At 43.7% G+C, this 14,349-nt stretch overlaps 1 protein-coding gene across 1 annotated transcript in view; it reads right to left on the reverse strand.

Annotated features, from left to right (window-relative positions):
• Positions 1-14,349, reverse strand: part of LOC124551183 (protein HID1) — an 87,820-nt gene that overhangs the window by 71,076 nt on the left and 2,395 nt on the right. The window contains exon 3 of the mRNA XM_047126175.1: positions 5,403-5,560. Within this exon, the coding sequence (XP_046982131.1) occupies positions 5,403-5,560 (158 nt within the window). The remainder of the gene's footprint in view (positions 1-5,402; positions 5,561-14,349) is intronic.

Here is a 14,349-nt window from a genome sequence, read left to right on the forward strand (position 1 = left end):
GCGCGCCGGCCATTTTTCAGCAGTTTTTGGAACAGCTCACGGCCTCCGTTCCCGGCTGCATCAACTACCTAGATGACATTGTTGTCACGGAGGCCTCCGCTGAGGAGCACCTTCGCAATTTGCATTCACTGTTTCGGGTTCTGCATTCGGCTGGGTTGAAGTGCAATCTGGACAAGTCGCAGTTCTTCCAACCCTCCATTGTTTATCTTGGTTTCCACTTGTCCCGTGAGGGTATACGTCCTCTACAACAGCACGTTGCGGCCATTACCGCTCTACCCCGGCCGTCCATGGTCAAAGAACTTCAGGCGTTTCTAGGCAAGATTGCTTATTATCACAAATTCATTCCCTCCGCGGCGGCAGTGGCTCATCCTCTGCATCAGCTGTTACGCAAAAACGTTCCTTTCTGCTGGTCCGACAAGTGTGAGCAGGCTTTTTTCCACCTGAAGGCTCATTTGCAGTTGGCGCCTTGTCTTGCCACATTCCGTCCGGGTCAGCACTTGGTTCTGGCGACTGACGCGTCACAGTATGGCCTAGGGGCTGTTCTTGCCCATCGGTATGAGGATGGGTCGGAACGACCCATTACCTACGCTTCCAAGACCCACAACGATGCCCAACGGCGTTACTCTCAAATCGAAAAGGAGGCGCTCGCTATCATTTATGCTCTAAAAAAGTTCAGCGTTTTTTTGTATGGTTCTAAGTTTGACCTCATCACCGACCACAAGCCGCTGGTCTCTCTGTTCAGCCCCTCGGCGTCGCTTCCAGATAAGGCAGCTCACCGCCTGCAACGTTGGGCCTTATACTTGTTTTCACTATGAAATTCACTATCGCCCCACGGCCCAGCACGCCAACGCTGACGCGTTGTCGCGTTTGCCGATGGGCCCCGACCCGGTTTTCGATCGAGATGAACTCCTCTGTTTCCACATTGATGAGGAAGAATGACGTGCGGTGGAGAGTTTTCCACTTACAGGTTCGCAGGTTGCGTCGGCTACTGCGCGGGACCCGGTCCTGCGTCAGGTGATCGGTTTTGTTCAACGGGGTTGGCTGGACAGGACCAAGGCCCGGGCATCGGATCCCCTTCGCAACTACCATGCCTTGCGCCTTCGTCTGTCTGTTCGTGAGGGTGTTGTTCTTCTGGCCACGGATGGCACATCTCCACGGGTCGTGGTGCCAGCCTCTCTTCGCAAAGATGTTCTCAAACTATTGCATGAAGGCCATTGGGGGATTTCTCGGTCTAAGTCCCTGGCCCGCAGGCACATTTATTGGCCCGGTATTGATTCGGACATCGCCCACATGGTCGCTGCGTATGGTCAGTGTGCTCAACAACTGGCTGCACCTTGTACTATGCCCTCTCCGTGGCCTGATCCGGCGCAGCTGTGGGAACTGGTGCACGCTGACTTTGCCGGCCCCTTCCTCGACACTTATTGGCTACTGTTGATTGACGCCTTCTCGAAGTTTCCGTTTGTTGTTCGATGTCCGTCGCCCACCACTGCGGCGACGACGCTGGCTTTGTCCAAAATCTTTGCGCTAGAAGGTCTTCCATCCACGATTGTCACGGACAATGGCCCTCAGTTCTCTTCGCAGGCCTTCCGTGATTTTTGTACTGGACAAGGCATTCATCATGTTACAGCACCGCCCTTCCATCCGCAATCGAATGGGGAGGTCGAGCGCCTTGTCCGCACTTTCAAAAGCCAGATGAAAAAATTCCTTAGTGATTTTTCCACAGATGACGCTCTGTTGCAATTTCTGAGTTCTTATCGCTTCACGCCTCTGGGTGATTGCAGCCCTGCTGAACTCCTGCATGGCCGCCAACCGCGCACTCTACTGCACCTACTTCACCCTGTCACGCCTTGTACTGTGTCCCCTAGTGCGAGAAAATACCTGGTGCGTGCCGACATGTGGGCACGAGGGTATGGATCTCGCCCTAAATGGATTCCAGGGGTGGTCCAGGCTCTTTGCGGCCGCCGGCTTTGTGAAATACGTACGGACGACGGCATAGTTGTTCGTCATTACGACCAGATGCGCCCACGAGTGGTGGCCACGCCGGTGCCACCGCCCCTTCTTTCGTCTCCACCAGCCCGAGAAGCCAGTCCTGTCGCTACTGCCGATCTTCCGGGCGTGTTGCTGCAGCCGACATCGCTACCGCTTCCGAGTATGCCGGAACCGGCCCCAGTCGCGACGCCGCCTTCTCTGGGACCCATCTCGCTGGGGCACACCCCCAGGTCGACGACACCTATGGATGCTGCTCTGGAGTTTTCCCCCATCATCTCGTCCAGGAGGCGCGTTCCACTCGCAAGCTTCCGTCCTGGCCATTTTCGACCATACTCCCGTGTTTCTCCACGGGATCTTCTCGGGGCCTCCCGAGGCCATGGATGTCTCCGCACTGTCCATGTCTCCGAGGAAGTGAGTGTTTTTTTTTTTTCAAGGGGGGAAAAGTGTTGTGACATTGCCACGAGATTTAAAAGTGCCGCTATGTCAGTACGCGAACACGGCGATAGAGGCGCTCCGCAGCCCGGCCGAGCGCGGGAGCGCCACCTGGCTATGAACGGCGCTGGCCGCATGTCACGTCACGGCACGGCAGTCTAATGACAGATATGGAGTTAATAGCATGTAACCCGCTATTGTTCCTACTTTTGTGTATCCACGCAAATTATTAGTGATTAACGGTTATAACAGTTTTTCAAATCTTCACCTTAAAATTTCTCTTGCACACAAGAATTATTTGCTTTCTGTAAATACATCGAGCAACTTGCAAGCAAAGCACACAGAAATCTTTCAGATGATTATTTCATATCAAGTTTCAGTCTTAAACTTGTTCAGATGATTCTAATACGATGGTCTGGTGTTGTGATTAATTATTAATCTATTCCTGGATATCAGTAACATCTGCATCTATGGTTGAGCTCATTAAAAATTCATGGCAAATGATTGGAAAGAATCTTTTTTCATCAAGTAAGGCCAGTAAAGAGAGAAATAGTAGTTGTGTATAGTTCCTAATATCAGAATACACTACCAATGTCCTGGATCACATTGCAAATCTTTTGAAATTGTCAGTGCATGGTCATTAGCTGCTGTTGTACTTGCTTTATTCGTGAAACACAGACAAAAAAAATCTGGCATCTTTTCAATGATTTGCAGGAAAAATAAGTTACAGGTTGCACTTGGATTTCACATTTATCATTTGTATCATGAATATAAATAATTCTGTTCTCTAAATGCATTCATTGTACTCAATGTATATAATGATAGGATAATATCAATGTCAGGTAACACAGATCTTTCAGAGCACATACAGCCTAATGTTGGCACAATACGTAAAGTCAAAACTTTATATCTGTGGCAAAACCATTTCAATTCATCATTATTATTTATTATAAAGGTAAACAACCACATGAAGGAAAAAATACTACATTTTCCATGGATTCAATACACCAATACAAAGCATGCAAAGTTATTATTAAAAGTTATAAATGAACAAACTGTCTACATCTACATGGATACTCTGTAAATCACATTTAAGTGCCTGGCAGAGGGTTCATTGAATCACCTTCACAATTCTCTATTATTCCAATCTCGTATAGCGCGCAGAAAGAAGGAACACCTATATCTTTCCGTATGAGCTCTTATTTCCCTTATTTTATCGTGGTGATCATTCCTCCCTATGTAGGTTGTAGGTCGGTGTCAACAAAATATTTTCACATTCAGAGGAGAAAGTTGGTGATTGGAATTTCGTGAGAAGATTCTGTCGCAACGAAAAACGCCTTTCTTTTAACTATTTCCAGCCCATATCCTGTATCATTTCTGTGACACTCTCTCCCATATTCTGCGATAATACAAAACATGCTGCCTTTTTTTGAACTTTTTCAATGTACTCCGTCAGTCGTATCTGGTAAGGATCCCACACTGCACAGCAGTAATCTAAAAGAGGACAGAAAGTGTAGTGTAAGCAGTCTCCTTGGTAGGTCTGCTGCATTTTCTAAGTGTCCTGCCAATAAAACACAGTCTTTGGTTAGCCTTCCCCACAACATTTTCTATGTGTTCCTTCCAATTTAAGTTGTTTGTAATTGTAATACCTAGGTATTTAGTTGAATTTACGGCTTTTATCTGACAGACATATGTACTGTTTATCCAAAGGAGTCTCATTAGACTAAATTTATAATGTTATACTTTAGGCTAACTGGATTGAAAAAGAACAAACAAATCAACTCATTACTTTACTTTTGCACATTCTTGTTAGTTGATGCAGACATGAAAAAGTGACAATAGCCCCACATCCACTTCAATCTATTGTTGCCAATTTTAGCATAGCATAACTATTAAGAGCAGTGACAATCTGACATCATCTATGTTTCACACAGTTTTTAGCCCCTGGTAATCACTTATTCCAACTGGAGCATATCTATAAATAACTATTATATGACTCATCAATAGATCTGAGTACAAGACAGTAGTGTAAACAACTACATATAGTATTTATTGTTTCTTTTCCTTTCTGAAGCAGATAGTAGAGGCATTGATCAGTTGACAGGCACATAAAAAAGGCTCAAATTGTTATTAGGCTTCAGACAACTACTTTCTGCAGAGCTAACAAATAAGGCACACAAACGCACAGCTACATTGTATTGGCATTGCAGCCTGGCAAAAGTGAGCGGTTATTTCTGGTGGAATGGGTGAGAGGAGCAAGGACGCAGGGAGCAGCAAAGATGGTGGGGAGATGGAAGGGAGAGACAGCAAGGTCAAGGTTAAGGATACTGCACCAACGAGCCCACTCTGTCACAGGCAAGGGAAACTGCATACAGACACAGTGAAGTAAAGGAATGGGTTGAAACAATAGGGAAGAAGACAGAACAGAGAACGAGGGAGACTGCAAAGTGATAATTTAGATTAATTGAGAGAAGTGGGAGGCATGGGAACAGGGATGGAGGTGAGTGTAGAATACAAGCTATCAGAGACTGAGAACAGGAGAACTGGAAGTAGAAGGATGTATTGTAAGAAAAACTTCCATCTATGTAGTTCAGAGAAACTGGTATAGAGGGGCAGGGCACTGTCTGACCAACATTGTTCAAGGCTACAGTTTGACAGCAGCAATTCATTTACTTTTTATTTGCTTGTTGTCATGTCCATATAAAGATTCTTGGTACATGATGTGATTGGTTTTACAGGTGGCCCTGCTTCTGACAGGATATAATATGCCTGTGATGGAATTAAGAGTAGGATGACTTGGGTGGGTGCCTACAATTGGTGTTGAATACAAGTATTTGACCTAGGTAGGAAGAAGCTGGGATGCTGAAAATATATACTACTGCTGTATTTCTTTTTGTGCTAATGCATATTATTTTAAGTTTTTAAATGTTTATCATGATAAGACGTTATTCCCTACACCAAGAGATGGTAAATTTACTTACACAGATCGCACTTATTAAGGACTGCGCCAGTGGCATAGCCTGGTCTTCCTCTTCCCCTTGAGCCTGCCCAGGCAAACTAGACCAAAAGAATCCACGCCAGTCAGGGTCTTCAAATATATAAGGCAGTACACGTGTCAGAAGACGGACACAATTGAGAACTGCAATCAAAATTTAATATAACATTTGTGTGATTATTTTCATAACATTTTAAGATAACATTTATGAACTGAAAGGGATATACATCACATTTATGCAGGATGCTCAGAAACAGTCTAAAAAGCTTGTAATGGTGTTGCAGGATACGTTGTGCTGAGAAATAACTGTTAAGAAAAAAAAATCAATATGTTGTGTTGTTTCCGAGTTAATTAGCATTGAAGTTAGCCAGTCGGGCCATTGTGCATGCCAATTTTAGATGGCCTGCCAGAGAGAATGTTGCCAAACATGTTCTTGATGTGATTTCCAAAAACTAAATAACAGAGTGATAAAAAAAATTGGACATGGGTCGGTAGTAAGAACCAAACCCAAACCAAAGGCTGAGCAGTCTCGTGCGCTATCATGTACGCTATGAAGACAACTGACACTAATTGCATCTGGTGGGCCACTTTGTGTGTGCAATGTGCCTGATTGGCTAAGTTCAATGCTAATTAACTTTGAAATGCTTCAACCTACTGAATTTTTTTCCTAATAATTATTTGTCAGCCCAACTTACCCCGCAACACACAAGCTTTTCAGACTGTTTCTGACCACCCTGTAAAATATATAAATCTGAAATAAGTGGCAATACGGAAGCAAAAAATAAAAACTATCAATAAGGGCATAGTAACACAATGACAACTGTGGCAGAGATAACAAACATCATTATAAGACAAGTTTCAAAATTATGCTGAAAAAAAAAGTAAACAAAGACAAAAGTAACATCTAAACATATGTTACAAAAAATGAATGGGAGAAGACAGACAGTTTTCAAAAAAGTTAAACAATGTAGTAAAGCATGGCAGATGCTTTTCAGACATTAAACGCCATTCATGTTAAGGAAATGATACAAGACAATAAGCTCCACATATCATTAGTTTTGTATTACAACATATTTTCTTAAGATAATTTTATTTTAAATTTCAATGTCCTGAAATACAAAACACTACTGAATTCTAGAGCTTTGAGGATAATTATCATCACAGTTATGGAATAAATATTCACTCCACAAAAGTGTCACCTTTACATCTATTTTTTTCCTCTCTTTTGATTAACGAAGGACTATGCACATCCGACAATGCTGAAAACTGATTTTTCTTTTATTCTGGTCTCACACATATAGTAACTCATTTTATTAAGCTGTATCACTTTAGTGATCATGTCAGTTGTGAAATTTGACACATTTTCATAAATGGAACAGGAACAATGGAGAAATTTTTAGGTTAACTTGGCAACATTTCCAAACCAGTTGCTGCCATGTAAGTTCTGACCAATCCCTACTTGAGAAAATTATTCTTAAGCATTATCTTCTTCAAAAGCTAAAATTCTGATCCAAAAACAACTCCCCCTGAAATCTGCAGTAACAAAGATATACATTCACTGTGATCAGACACTTGCTTAGGTGGTCAAAATCAACAGAAGGAATAAATCACTGTCTTGCTGAAAGAAATAGTCTAGCATTCAGCAAAAGTTGTTGGGAAAAATATCTAAATCAGTATCACTGGATAAGGACATTAACTTATCTGTTCCACAGAGCCCTCAGTTTTGAAACTTGAGGCTCTTCAGCCAACTGACAGACCTAATGCAAGGGGGAGCTGCCCTAAATATAACTGGCAGGGTGGGAGTAAAATGTAGGTTAATGTGCAGAGCAGCCCCCCCCCAAATCCATCTCCTTTTGGACCACAACTACTTCCTACTAAGGCCATCTTCTGCATGTTTCCCAAATGTCAGAGCAGGGCCATCTGCAAAATGAGTCAAGTAACATACCAGTTCTGTTGTAACTTCTGCAAAGCATTTTATGCTGGCATGTTCCCAGCTAGCTGCCTACCCAAACGAATTGCCACCACCAAATTGTGACTTAGAGCCAAGTTGACCACCCTCTGGCAGAATACGCTGCTGAGCACAACATGCTTTGTTTCAATGCCTGCTTCACTACCTGTGCCACCTGGATTATTCTGCTCTACACTAGTTTCTACAAATTATGTATGTGAACGTTGTCATTGCAACACATATTCGACCGTATAATCATCCTGGCCACAATCTCCACCAGCTCTTGTCTCATCACTCCGACACCTGCACACTCACACTATTAGCCACAGTCTCTCTGTTATATCCCCCATACACAATTCGCTCCTCCACATCACTATGCACTATGTACAGCACGCAGCTCCCTCTACAAGTGGTTAAAAGTGTCCCACGAGTGCCAGTGATACATACTATTCAATGCACCTGCACCCTCTTCCCACCACATGTCAGCCATCTTCCCCCAAACCACTCTCATGCTTCTCATCTCCTTTTTCTCTCCTCGCCCACTTCATCCGACACAGTCCCTCATCCCAATCACGTTGCGGTTCTGGCACAATGTAGCTGTATGTGTGTGTACTCTATAAGTGGCAGGGATAAGCAAAAATAAAACGAAGTGCCAGGGAACAAAGAAAGTGCCACCAAAAAGGAAAGAAATAGTGGTGATGATTATGTAAATCCAACAATGAAAGATCATCATCTTACTTGCTGTGTGGATAAAATACATATGGTAAAGTCTAAAACTACCAACTACCTTTTACATCATTACATGAAAATACAAAAATAATAGGTTACATAAACTTTTCGTAATTCAAATGAATAAGACATGCAGAATTCATTTGTAATTGGTTTACTTTCACTCAAAGGGTGCATTCATGATTATAAATGTTACCAAAGCGATTCTTCAGCAATAAGGTGTAGTGTTCTTAAGTATAATGTAAAATTACAAGGTACTGAATACAAAAGAGTCTGAATGAAAGATTTTTGTAACATTGCCAGAATTTCGTTAAACTTACCATGTGTAAAACATCATCTAACATGGAGAGGGAGAGTGAAGGGAGGGAGCAGAGAGACGGAGGGGGAGCAGAGAGACGGAGGGGGAGCAGAGAGACGGAGGGGGAGCAGAGAGACGGAGGGGGAGCAGAGAGACGGAGGGGGAGCAGAGAGACGGAGGGGGAGCAGAGAGACGGAGGGGGAGCAGAGAGACGGAGGGGGAGCAGAGAGACGGAGGGGGAGCAGAGAGACGGAGGGGGAGCAGAGAGACGGAGGGGGAGCGGGAGGGGGTGGCGGGAGGGAGAAACGGGGGGTGTCGCGGGCGGCGGGAGAGATCGAGGGGGGGTGTCGGGGGTGGCGGGAGAGAGAGAGGGGGGTAGGGGGCGGCGGGAGAGAGAGAGGGGGGTAGGGGGCGGCGGGAGAGAGAGAGGGGGGTAGGGGGCGGCGGGAGAGAGAGGGGGGGGGGTAGGGGGCGGCGGGAGAGAAAGAGAGGGGGTAGGGGGGGCGGGAGAGAAAGAGAGGGGGTAGGGGGCGGCGGGAGAGAAAGAGAGGGGGTAGGGGGCGGCGGGAGAGAGTGGGGTAGGGGGCGGCGGGAGAGAGAGAGGGGGGTAGGTGCAGGAGAGAGCGGCAGGGGCGGTAGAGAGAGGGGGGGTAGGTGCAGGAGAGAGCGGCAGGGGCGGTAGAGAGAGGGGGGGTAGGTGCAGGAGAGAGCGGCAGGGGCAGGAGAGAGCGGCAGGGGCAGGAGAGCGCGGCAGGCAGGGGCAGGAGAGAGCGGCGGGGGCAGGGGCAGGAGAGAGCGGCGGGGGCAGGGGCAGGAGAGAGCGGCGGGGGCAGGGGCAGGAGAGAGCGGCGGGGGCAGGGGCAGGAGAGAGCGGCGGGGGCAGGGGCAGGAGAGAGCGGCGGGGGCAGGGGCAGGAGAGAGCGGCGGGGGCGGGGGCAGGGGCAGGAGAGAGCGGCGGGGGCGGGGGCAGGGGCAGGAGTGAGGGGCGGGGGCAGGGGCAGGAGTGAGGGGCAGGGGCAGGAGTGAGGGGCAGGGGCAGGAGTGAGGGGCAGGGGGAGGAGTGAGGGGCAGGGGGAGGAGTGAGGGGGAGGAGAGGGAGGGTCAGGGGAGGAGAGGGAAGGGCAGGGGAGGAGTGGGAGGGGATCAGGGGGAGGAGGAGTGGAGGAGAGGAGGGGGAGGGGTGGAGAGGGAGGTGGAGGGGAGGGAGGTGGAGGAGAGGGAGGTGGAGGAGAGGGAGGGGGAGGAGAGGGAGGGGGAGGAGAGGGAGTGGGAGGGGAGGGAGGGGGAGGGGGGGAGGGGAGGGAGGGGATGGAGGGGGAGGGGATGGAGGGGGAGGGGATGGAGGAGGAGGGGATGGAGGGGGAGGGGAGCGAGTGCAAGAGCGAGAGAGATATGACCTACCCATTTCAGAATGAGGAAACTGCATTAAGTCAATTTTATCAGGGAGGTGAGTATGCAAATAGATACATAACAAAACTTGTGCAATTTTGCTGGAATCTATCAGGGACCACATTCGCAAAGTAGAACTATCATTGTTGTCACAGTGATATTGCCAAGAAGGTATATATAAACAAAGCTGCCAAGAAGGTGTATATAAACAAAATGAAATTCATAGCTGAGATGTACTGAATATATAAAAACGTATGTGACAAGATATTTTGTCCAACACTACAACAAAATATTCTAAACCCTTTCATGCAGAATTCAGTATTTCATTTAAAACGCTTGTGTAAGAAACATGCAAAGGAAACAATGAGTGTAACACTTGATAAAACTAAGAAATATCCCTGGCTTTAAAACTTCATAATGAGGGAAAGCCTAATGCAGTTAAAACCCTACTAAAATGGTTCTCAGTGGGTTACAAATACTGAAGATTTAGATTACTGTCTGGATTTATAGCAAGTACTGACATTGCAAAGTTAGCTACTAAAAAAATCTTTCATCTCATACAGCTTTGTGTCGACAATGTTGGTATTCATGTAACAAATTTCAGAACCCATAAGGTATTCTGAAGTGACATCCTGCTTATACGCCACACTAAGGGTAGCAGAGAATAAAGTGGTTGGTTTTATTTTCAGATTCAGTTCAAGACGTTAGATGTATTTTCCAATTGCTTGTATTTTCTAGCTATTTAAAATTGTGGATGACATGTGGAGCGAAAAATAGTATAGCAATACAACATCTGGCAAAACTGTTTCTAGAACTTTTTTTTTTCCTTTCTCAGATTTAGAAGCTTGTGGGATAGACCCCTATGACATCAGGTCCTTCAGTTTTCTTCTGTATTCGAACTCTTCTTATCCCAACAAACTGGATTAATGCCTTCGACTCTAGGCTGTATTACTTTTTTAATTTTATGTCTCTCTTAGTTTCACTACAAGTAAAAGGAAAGGTTTATTAAGAGTTCAACAAAACATGAAAATAATTACAAATGCAGCACTGGCTTACTTGAAAAGAATGGAGAACATAAAGCGGCCAAAGTCTGTTCAGGGGAAATCATCTCAGTGTTCATCTAAAGTGACTTAAGGAAACAATGGAAAATATACTTATCTAGAAATTTTTAACTCTGCTGCTCCAGAAAGCAAATCAATCTCTTAATCATTAGTACATGTCTTCTTGTGAGTGTCAGAGAATTTAGGTGGATCACTATTTCTGAAAAATGCTTACATCTGAAAAATGTAGTGGCAATGTCAAATACCTTCTCAGTACATAGTAAACAGAACAGTACATGCAGCTGAAACACATTCCACAAAGATAGATGAAATTCCGCTGAATATAAAATGAGCAAGTCTTCTACAGTAATATAAAGAAACTGAAGTGCATCATCTACATATCAATAACTGAATTACTGTTAGCATCTCTTTTCACAATATTTACTGCAATTATTTCATTGATTTGACTTATTACAGTTTAATAATTGTTTACCTGATGGTTATTAAGTTTTTGTGTTATCGAAAGACTTGGCTTTAAATTTTTTTGAATGGAGCCAGCACATATAGTTAAGAAAGCCTATTTGTGGGAAATATCATGTTTGGAAATGCTGAATTTACAAAAAATGTAATTTGTCAAGAAGAAAGAATTTCAGTTGTTCATTCTTGTTTCCCTAATGATCACAGAACATTGCTCCTCAGTTGAATGATTCTTATCATGGCAGTCCAACTGCAAATATGGAAAATATACTGTAGAAAGATCTTGTGTTTGGGAGAAGTATCCAGATTGCACAGGTTATGAAGCAGCCATTGAAATAAATCATTTTGTACTCAGCAGCGTGTCTGCCACTGTGTGATCAACTCTGTTCATGGCCACATTTTGGAGGTGGCCATTTATACGGGTGGACAAATGCTTGGTGGTCATGCTGAAATAAAATGCTGTGCAGAAGTTACAGAAGAGCTGGTATAAATGAGAGTAACGTATTCACATGTGGAACTGTCTCTGATATGATAGGATATGCCAGTGATGCCACTGGAGTACAATGTGCTTCACAATCAGTGTTATCTGGATACTTCACCGTAACAATTGCTTTCTGAACTTCAAAAAAACAAGATGTCCTTGGAACACATACTTTGATCTCACAATACTCATGTATCACACACAACTCCCCCTGCCTCCACTGCCCACCTCATTTTACCCTTACCCCCTCCACCAAACCTAGTCCTACATGCCAGTGAAGCTGCTGTGCTTGCAGAATGTAGTCAGCTGGTACAAAAAAACTCACGAGACAGAGAGAGAGAGAGAGAGAGAGAGAGAGAGAGAGAGAGAGAGAGAGTTAGCAAAATTCTCGTCTTATTTATGTGCCACTTTATGACCTGGCAGCTGTATTATTCAGTGAGCTGTTACCTTTAGTCCCCAACAGATTTACATTCAACAAAAAGTTTCTGTTACATGAAGGTACAGATTAGCTTGACCTTAGCTTCACTGTGCCAGAAGATTAGGCCATAGGGGAAGTAATGACAGACAGTATGCACAGCATGCTAAAAATCTCAACTTGGTATCAACACACTGAGAAATATTTCTGAGTGCAATGCAGATAGAACTGAGGTTTTTAGTTAAGTAAACCATGTGCTGGTGGTACCTCAGTTTGTTATCCATCTGGATGTCAAAGAATCTCACAGACAAACATTAATTTAGTGTACACCCATTGATGTCTATTTTTATTTATTTGAAGTTGGATAATATGAGGCCTTTGTTGGCTTATAGGTTAAGCTGATTACAGAGAATTCTCTTCATGACTAATAATGCTCTATACCACTAGAGCTTTGTTTCAAACTTATGCACACTGCAAACTTACTTCCTTTTTTTCTGGCACAGCAAAGAATTCTCTAGTATCATTTCTCACGCACTTTGATGAAAGCTAGTTCTTCTGCATAAAATGGGACTTATCTATCTCTCTATCCACTTACATCCAAGCTGGAGAGTAGGATGGGAGGGGGAACTCCCATCTATTTTTGGGGAAGTGGGTGAAATGGAGGAACAAAGCACAATTCCTTACAAAATAAAACACAGGAATATTGAAAAACTGTTTTTTAATCACAGCCCCATATTAGTTACCATAACTACAATGTACTTCACTGAAAGGTTATAGTTTGAGACTTGTATGTAATTATTTTGCTATTGCCATTACTTGCGAATGGGAGCAGCAATGCTATGTGAAGCTTTTAGAGCTCATAGCAATGCAGCATTTTCAGTTGCAAGGAGAATACTTGTGAACAGCAGAGTAGTTCTGATATTTCCTGACTAATGATTCTGGGTACACTTGCTGGGTCAGGAGGAGTGTTCTATATGAGTCGTCGGCTTTGGCCAGTGGCATAATGTTAATGGCACATGTCATGTCAAATTTCAGTGCATATATTCATAGTTTTGTTGTTAGTTGGTGAAGCCAACAATTTTGGTACTAAAAAGATCTTATGGTGACAGATTGATCTGGAGCTTAGTTTGAAGTCTAGATTAACTTGGAAGATGACGATTTGGTTGTGAGTTGGTGAAGGGAACAAATCTGATATTAAACTAAACCTGGTTGTGGTGACAGACTGGTCTGCAGCTTAACCTCTTTGAAAAACATCAATAATATCATATCATCATACTGTTTATGGGATTTGTCTCATGTTTCCTACATCACTAGTCAAATCCAACACTTGTGTCAAACATACTTCTGTATCCCACTTGCTATTACTCAGTTCTGATTCTCTTCAAACTGATACCAAGTAGAAGGGAAAATCTCAGGTTTCCAGCCATGTGGCAGTGTTAAAATACCACACCACTTTGAAGAGTGTCATTATCTTCTGAGTCTCTTTGAAATGTCACATTATTTTAACACTGCCACCCAGCTGGAAGTCCAAGAGCTTTTCATCAGTAGTACATGCCAGGAGAGTCTACATTCACCTATGATACCAAGTTGATGTAACTATGTGTGGTGGTGGTGATGTGATTTCAGATTTTGAAGGCCTCTCCTACCCCCTGCTTACATCCATAGCAGTCTCTACTAATGACTTTCTTGAAAGTCTCTAATAGCTTATACCTAACAAATTCCATATCAAATGTGAGAAATGCTACCTTTGCCAATTTTTTCAAAAAAATTCAATTGCTTTTTGGCAGCATTACTATTAAAATGTATACTATTGGCACAACACAACCATAAAAGCCTGATACAATGGAAATTATATTAATGAAGAAATACTGGACATTGAATTGCTTGCAGTTTACTGTTATTTATTCGAACACTAAAATTCCCACAAATATTTGCACCACCAATGTTCTTAAGATGTGACCAAAGTAAATTATGATTCTGTGCATGGGCTTATGTCAGTTCTAATGCTACAGACAGTGAACACTTTAAGCAAGTTCTTTTTTAAAATTGAGATATTTCTTTTATTTATTTATTCTTACATAGCCCATTCATTACAATGGTACCGAACAGGTCAGATACATACACAAATCGTACATGTGTACAGAAAACAAAGTAGG

Source organism: Schistocerca americana, chromosome 1 (genome assembly GCF_021461395.2).
Source record: "Schistocerca americana isolate TAMUIC-IGC-003095 chromosome 1, iqSchAmer2.1, whole genome shotgun sequence".
Lineage (NCBI taxonomy): Eukaryota > Metazoa > Arthropoda > Insecta > Orthoptera > Acrididae > Schistocerca > Schistocerca americana.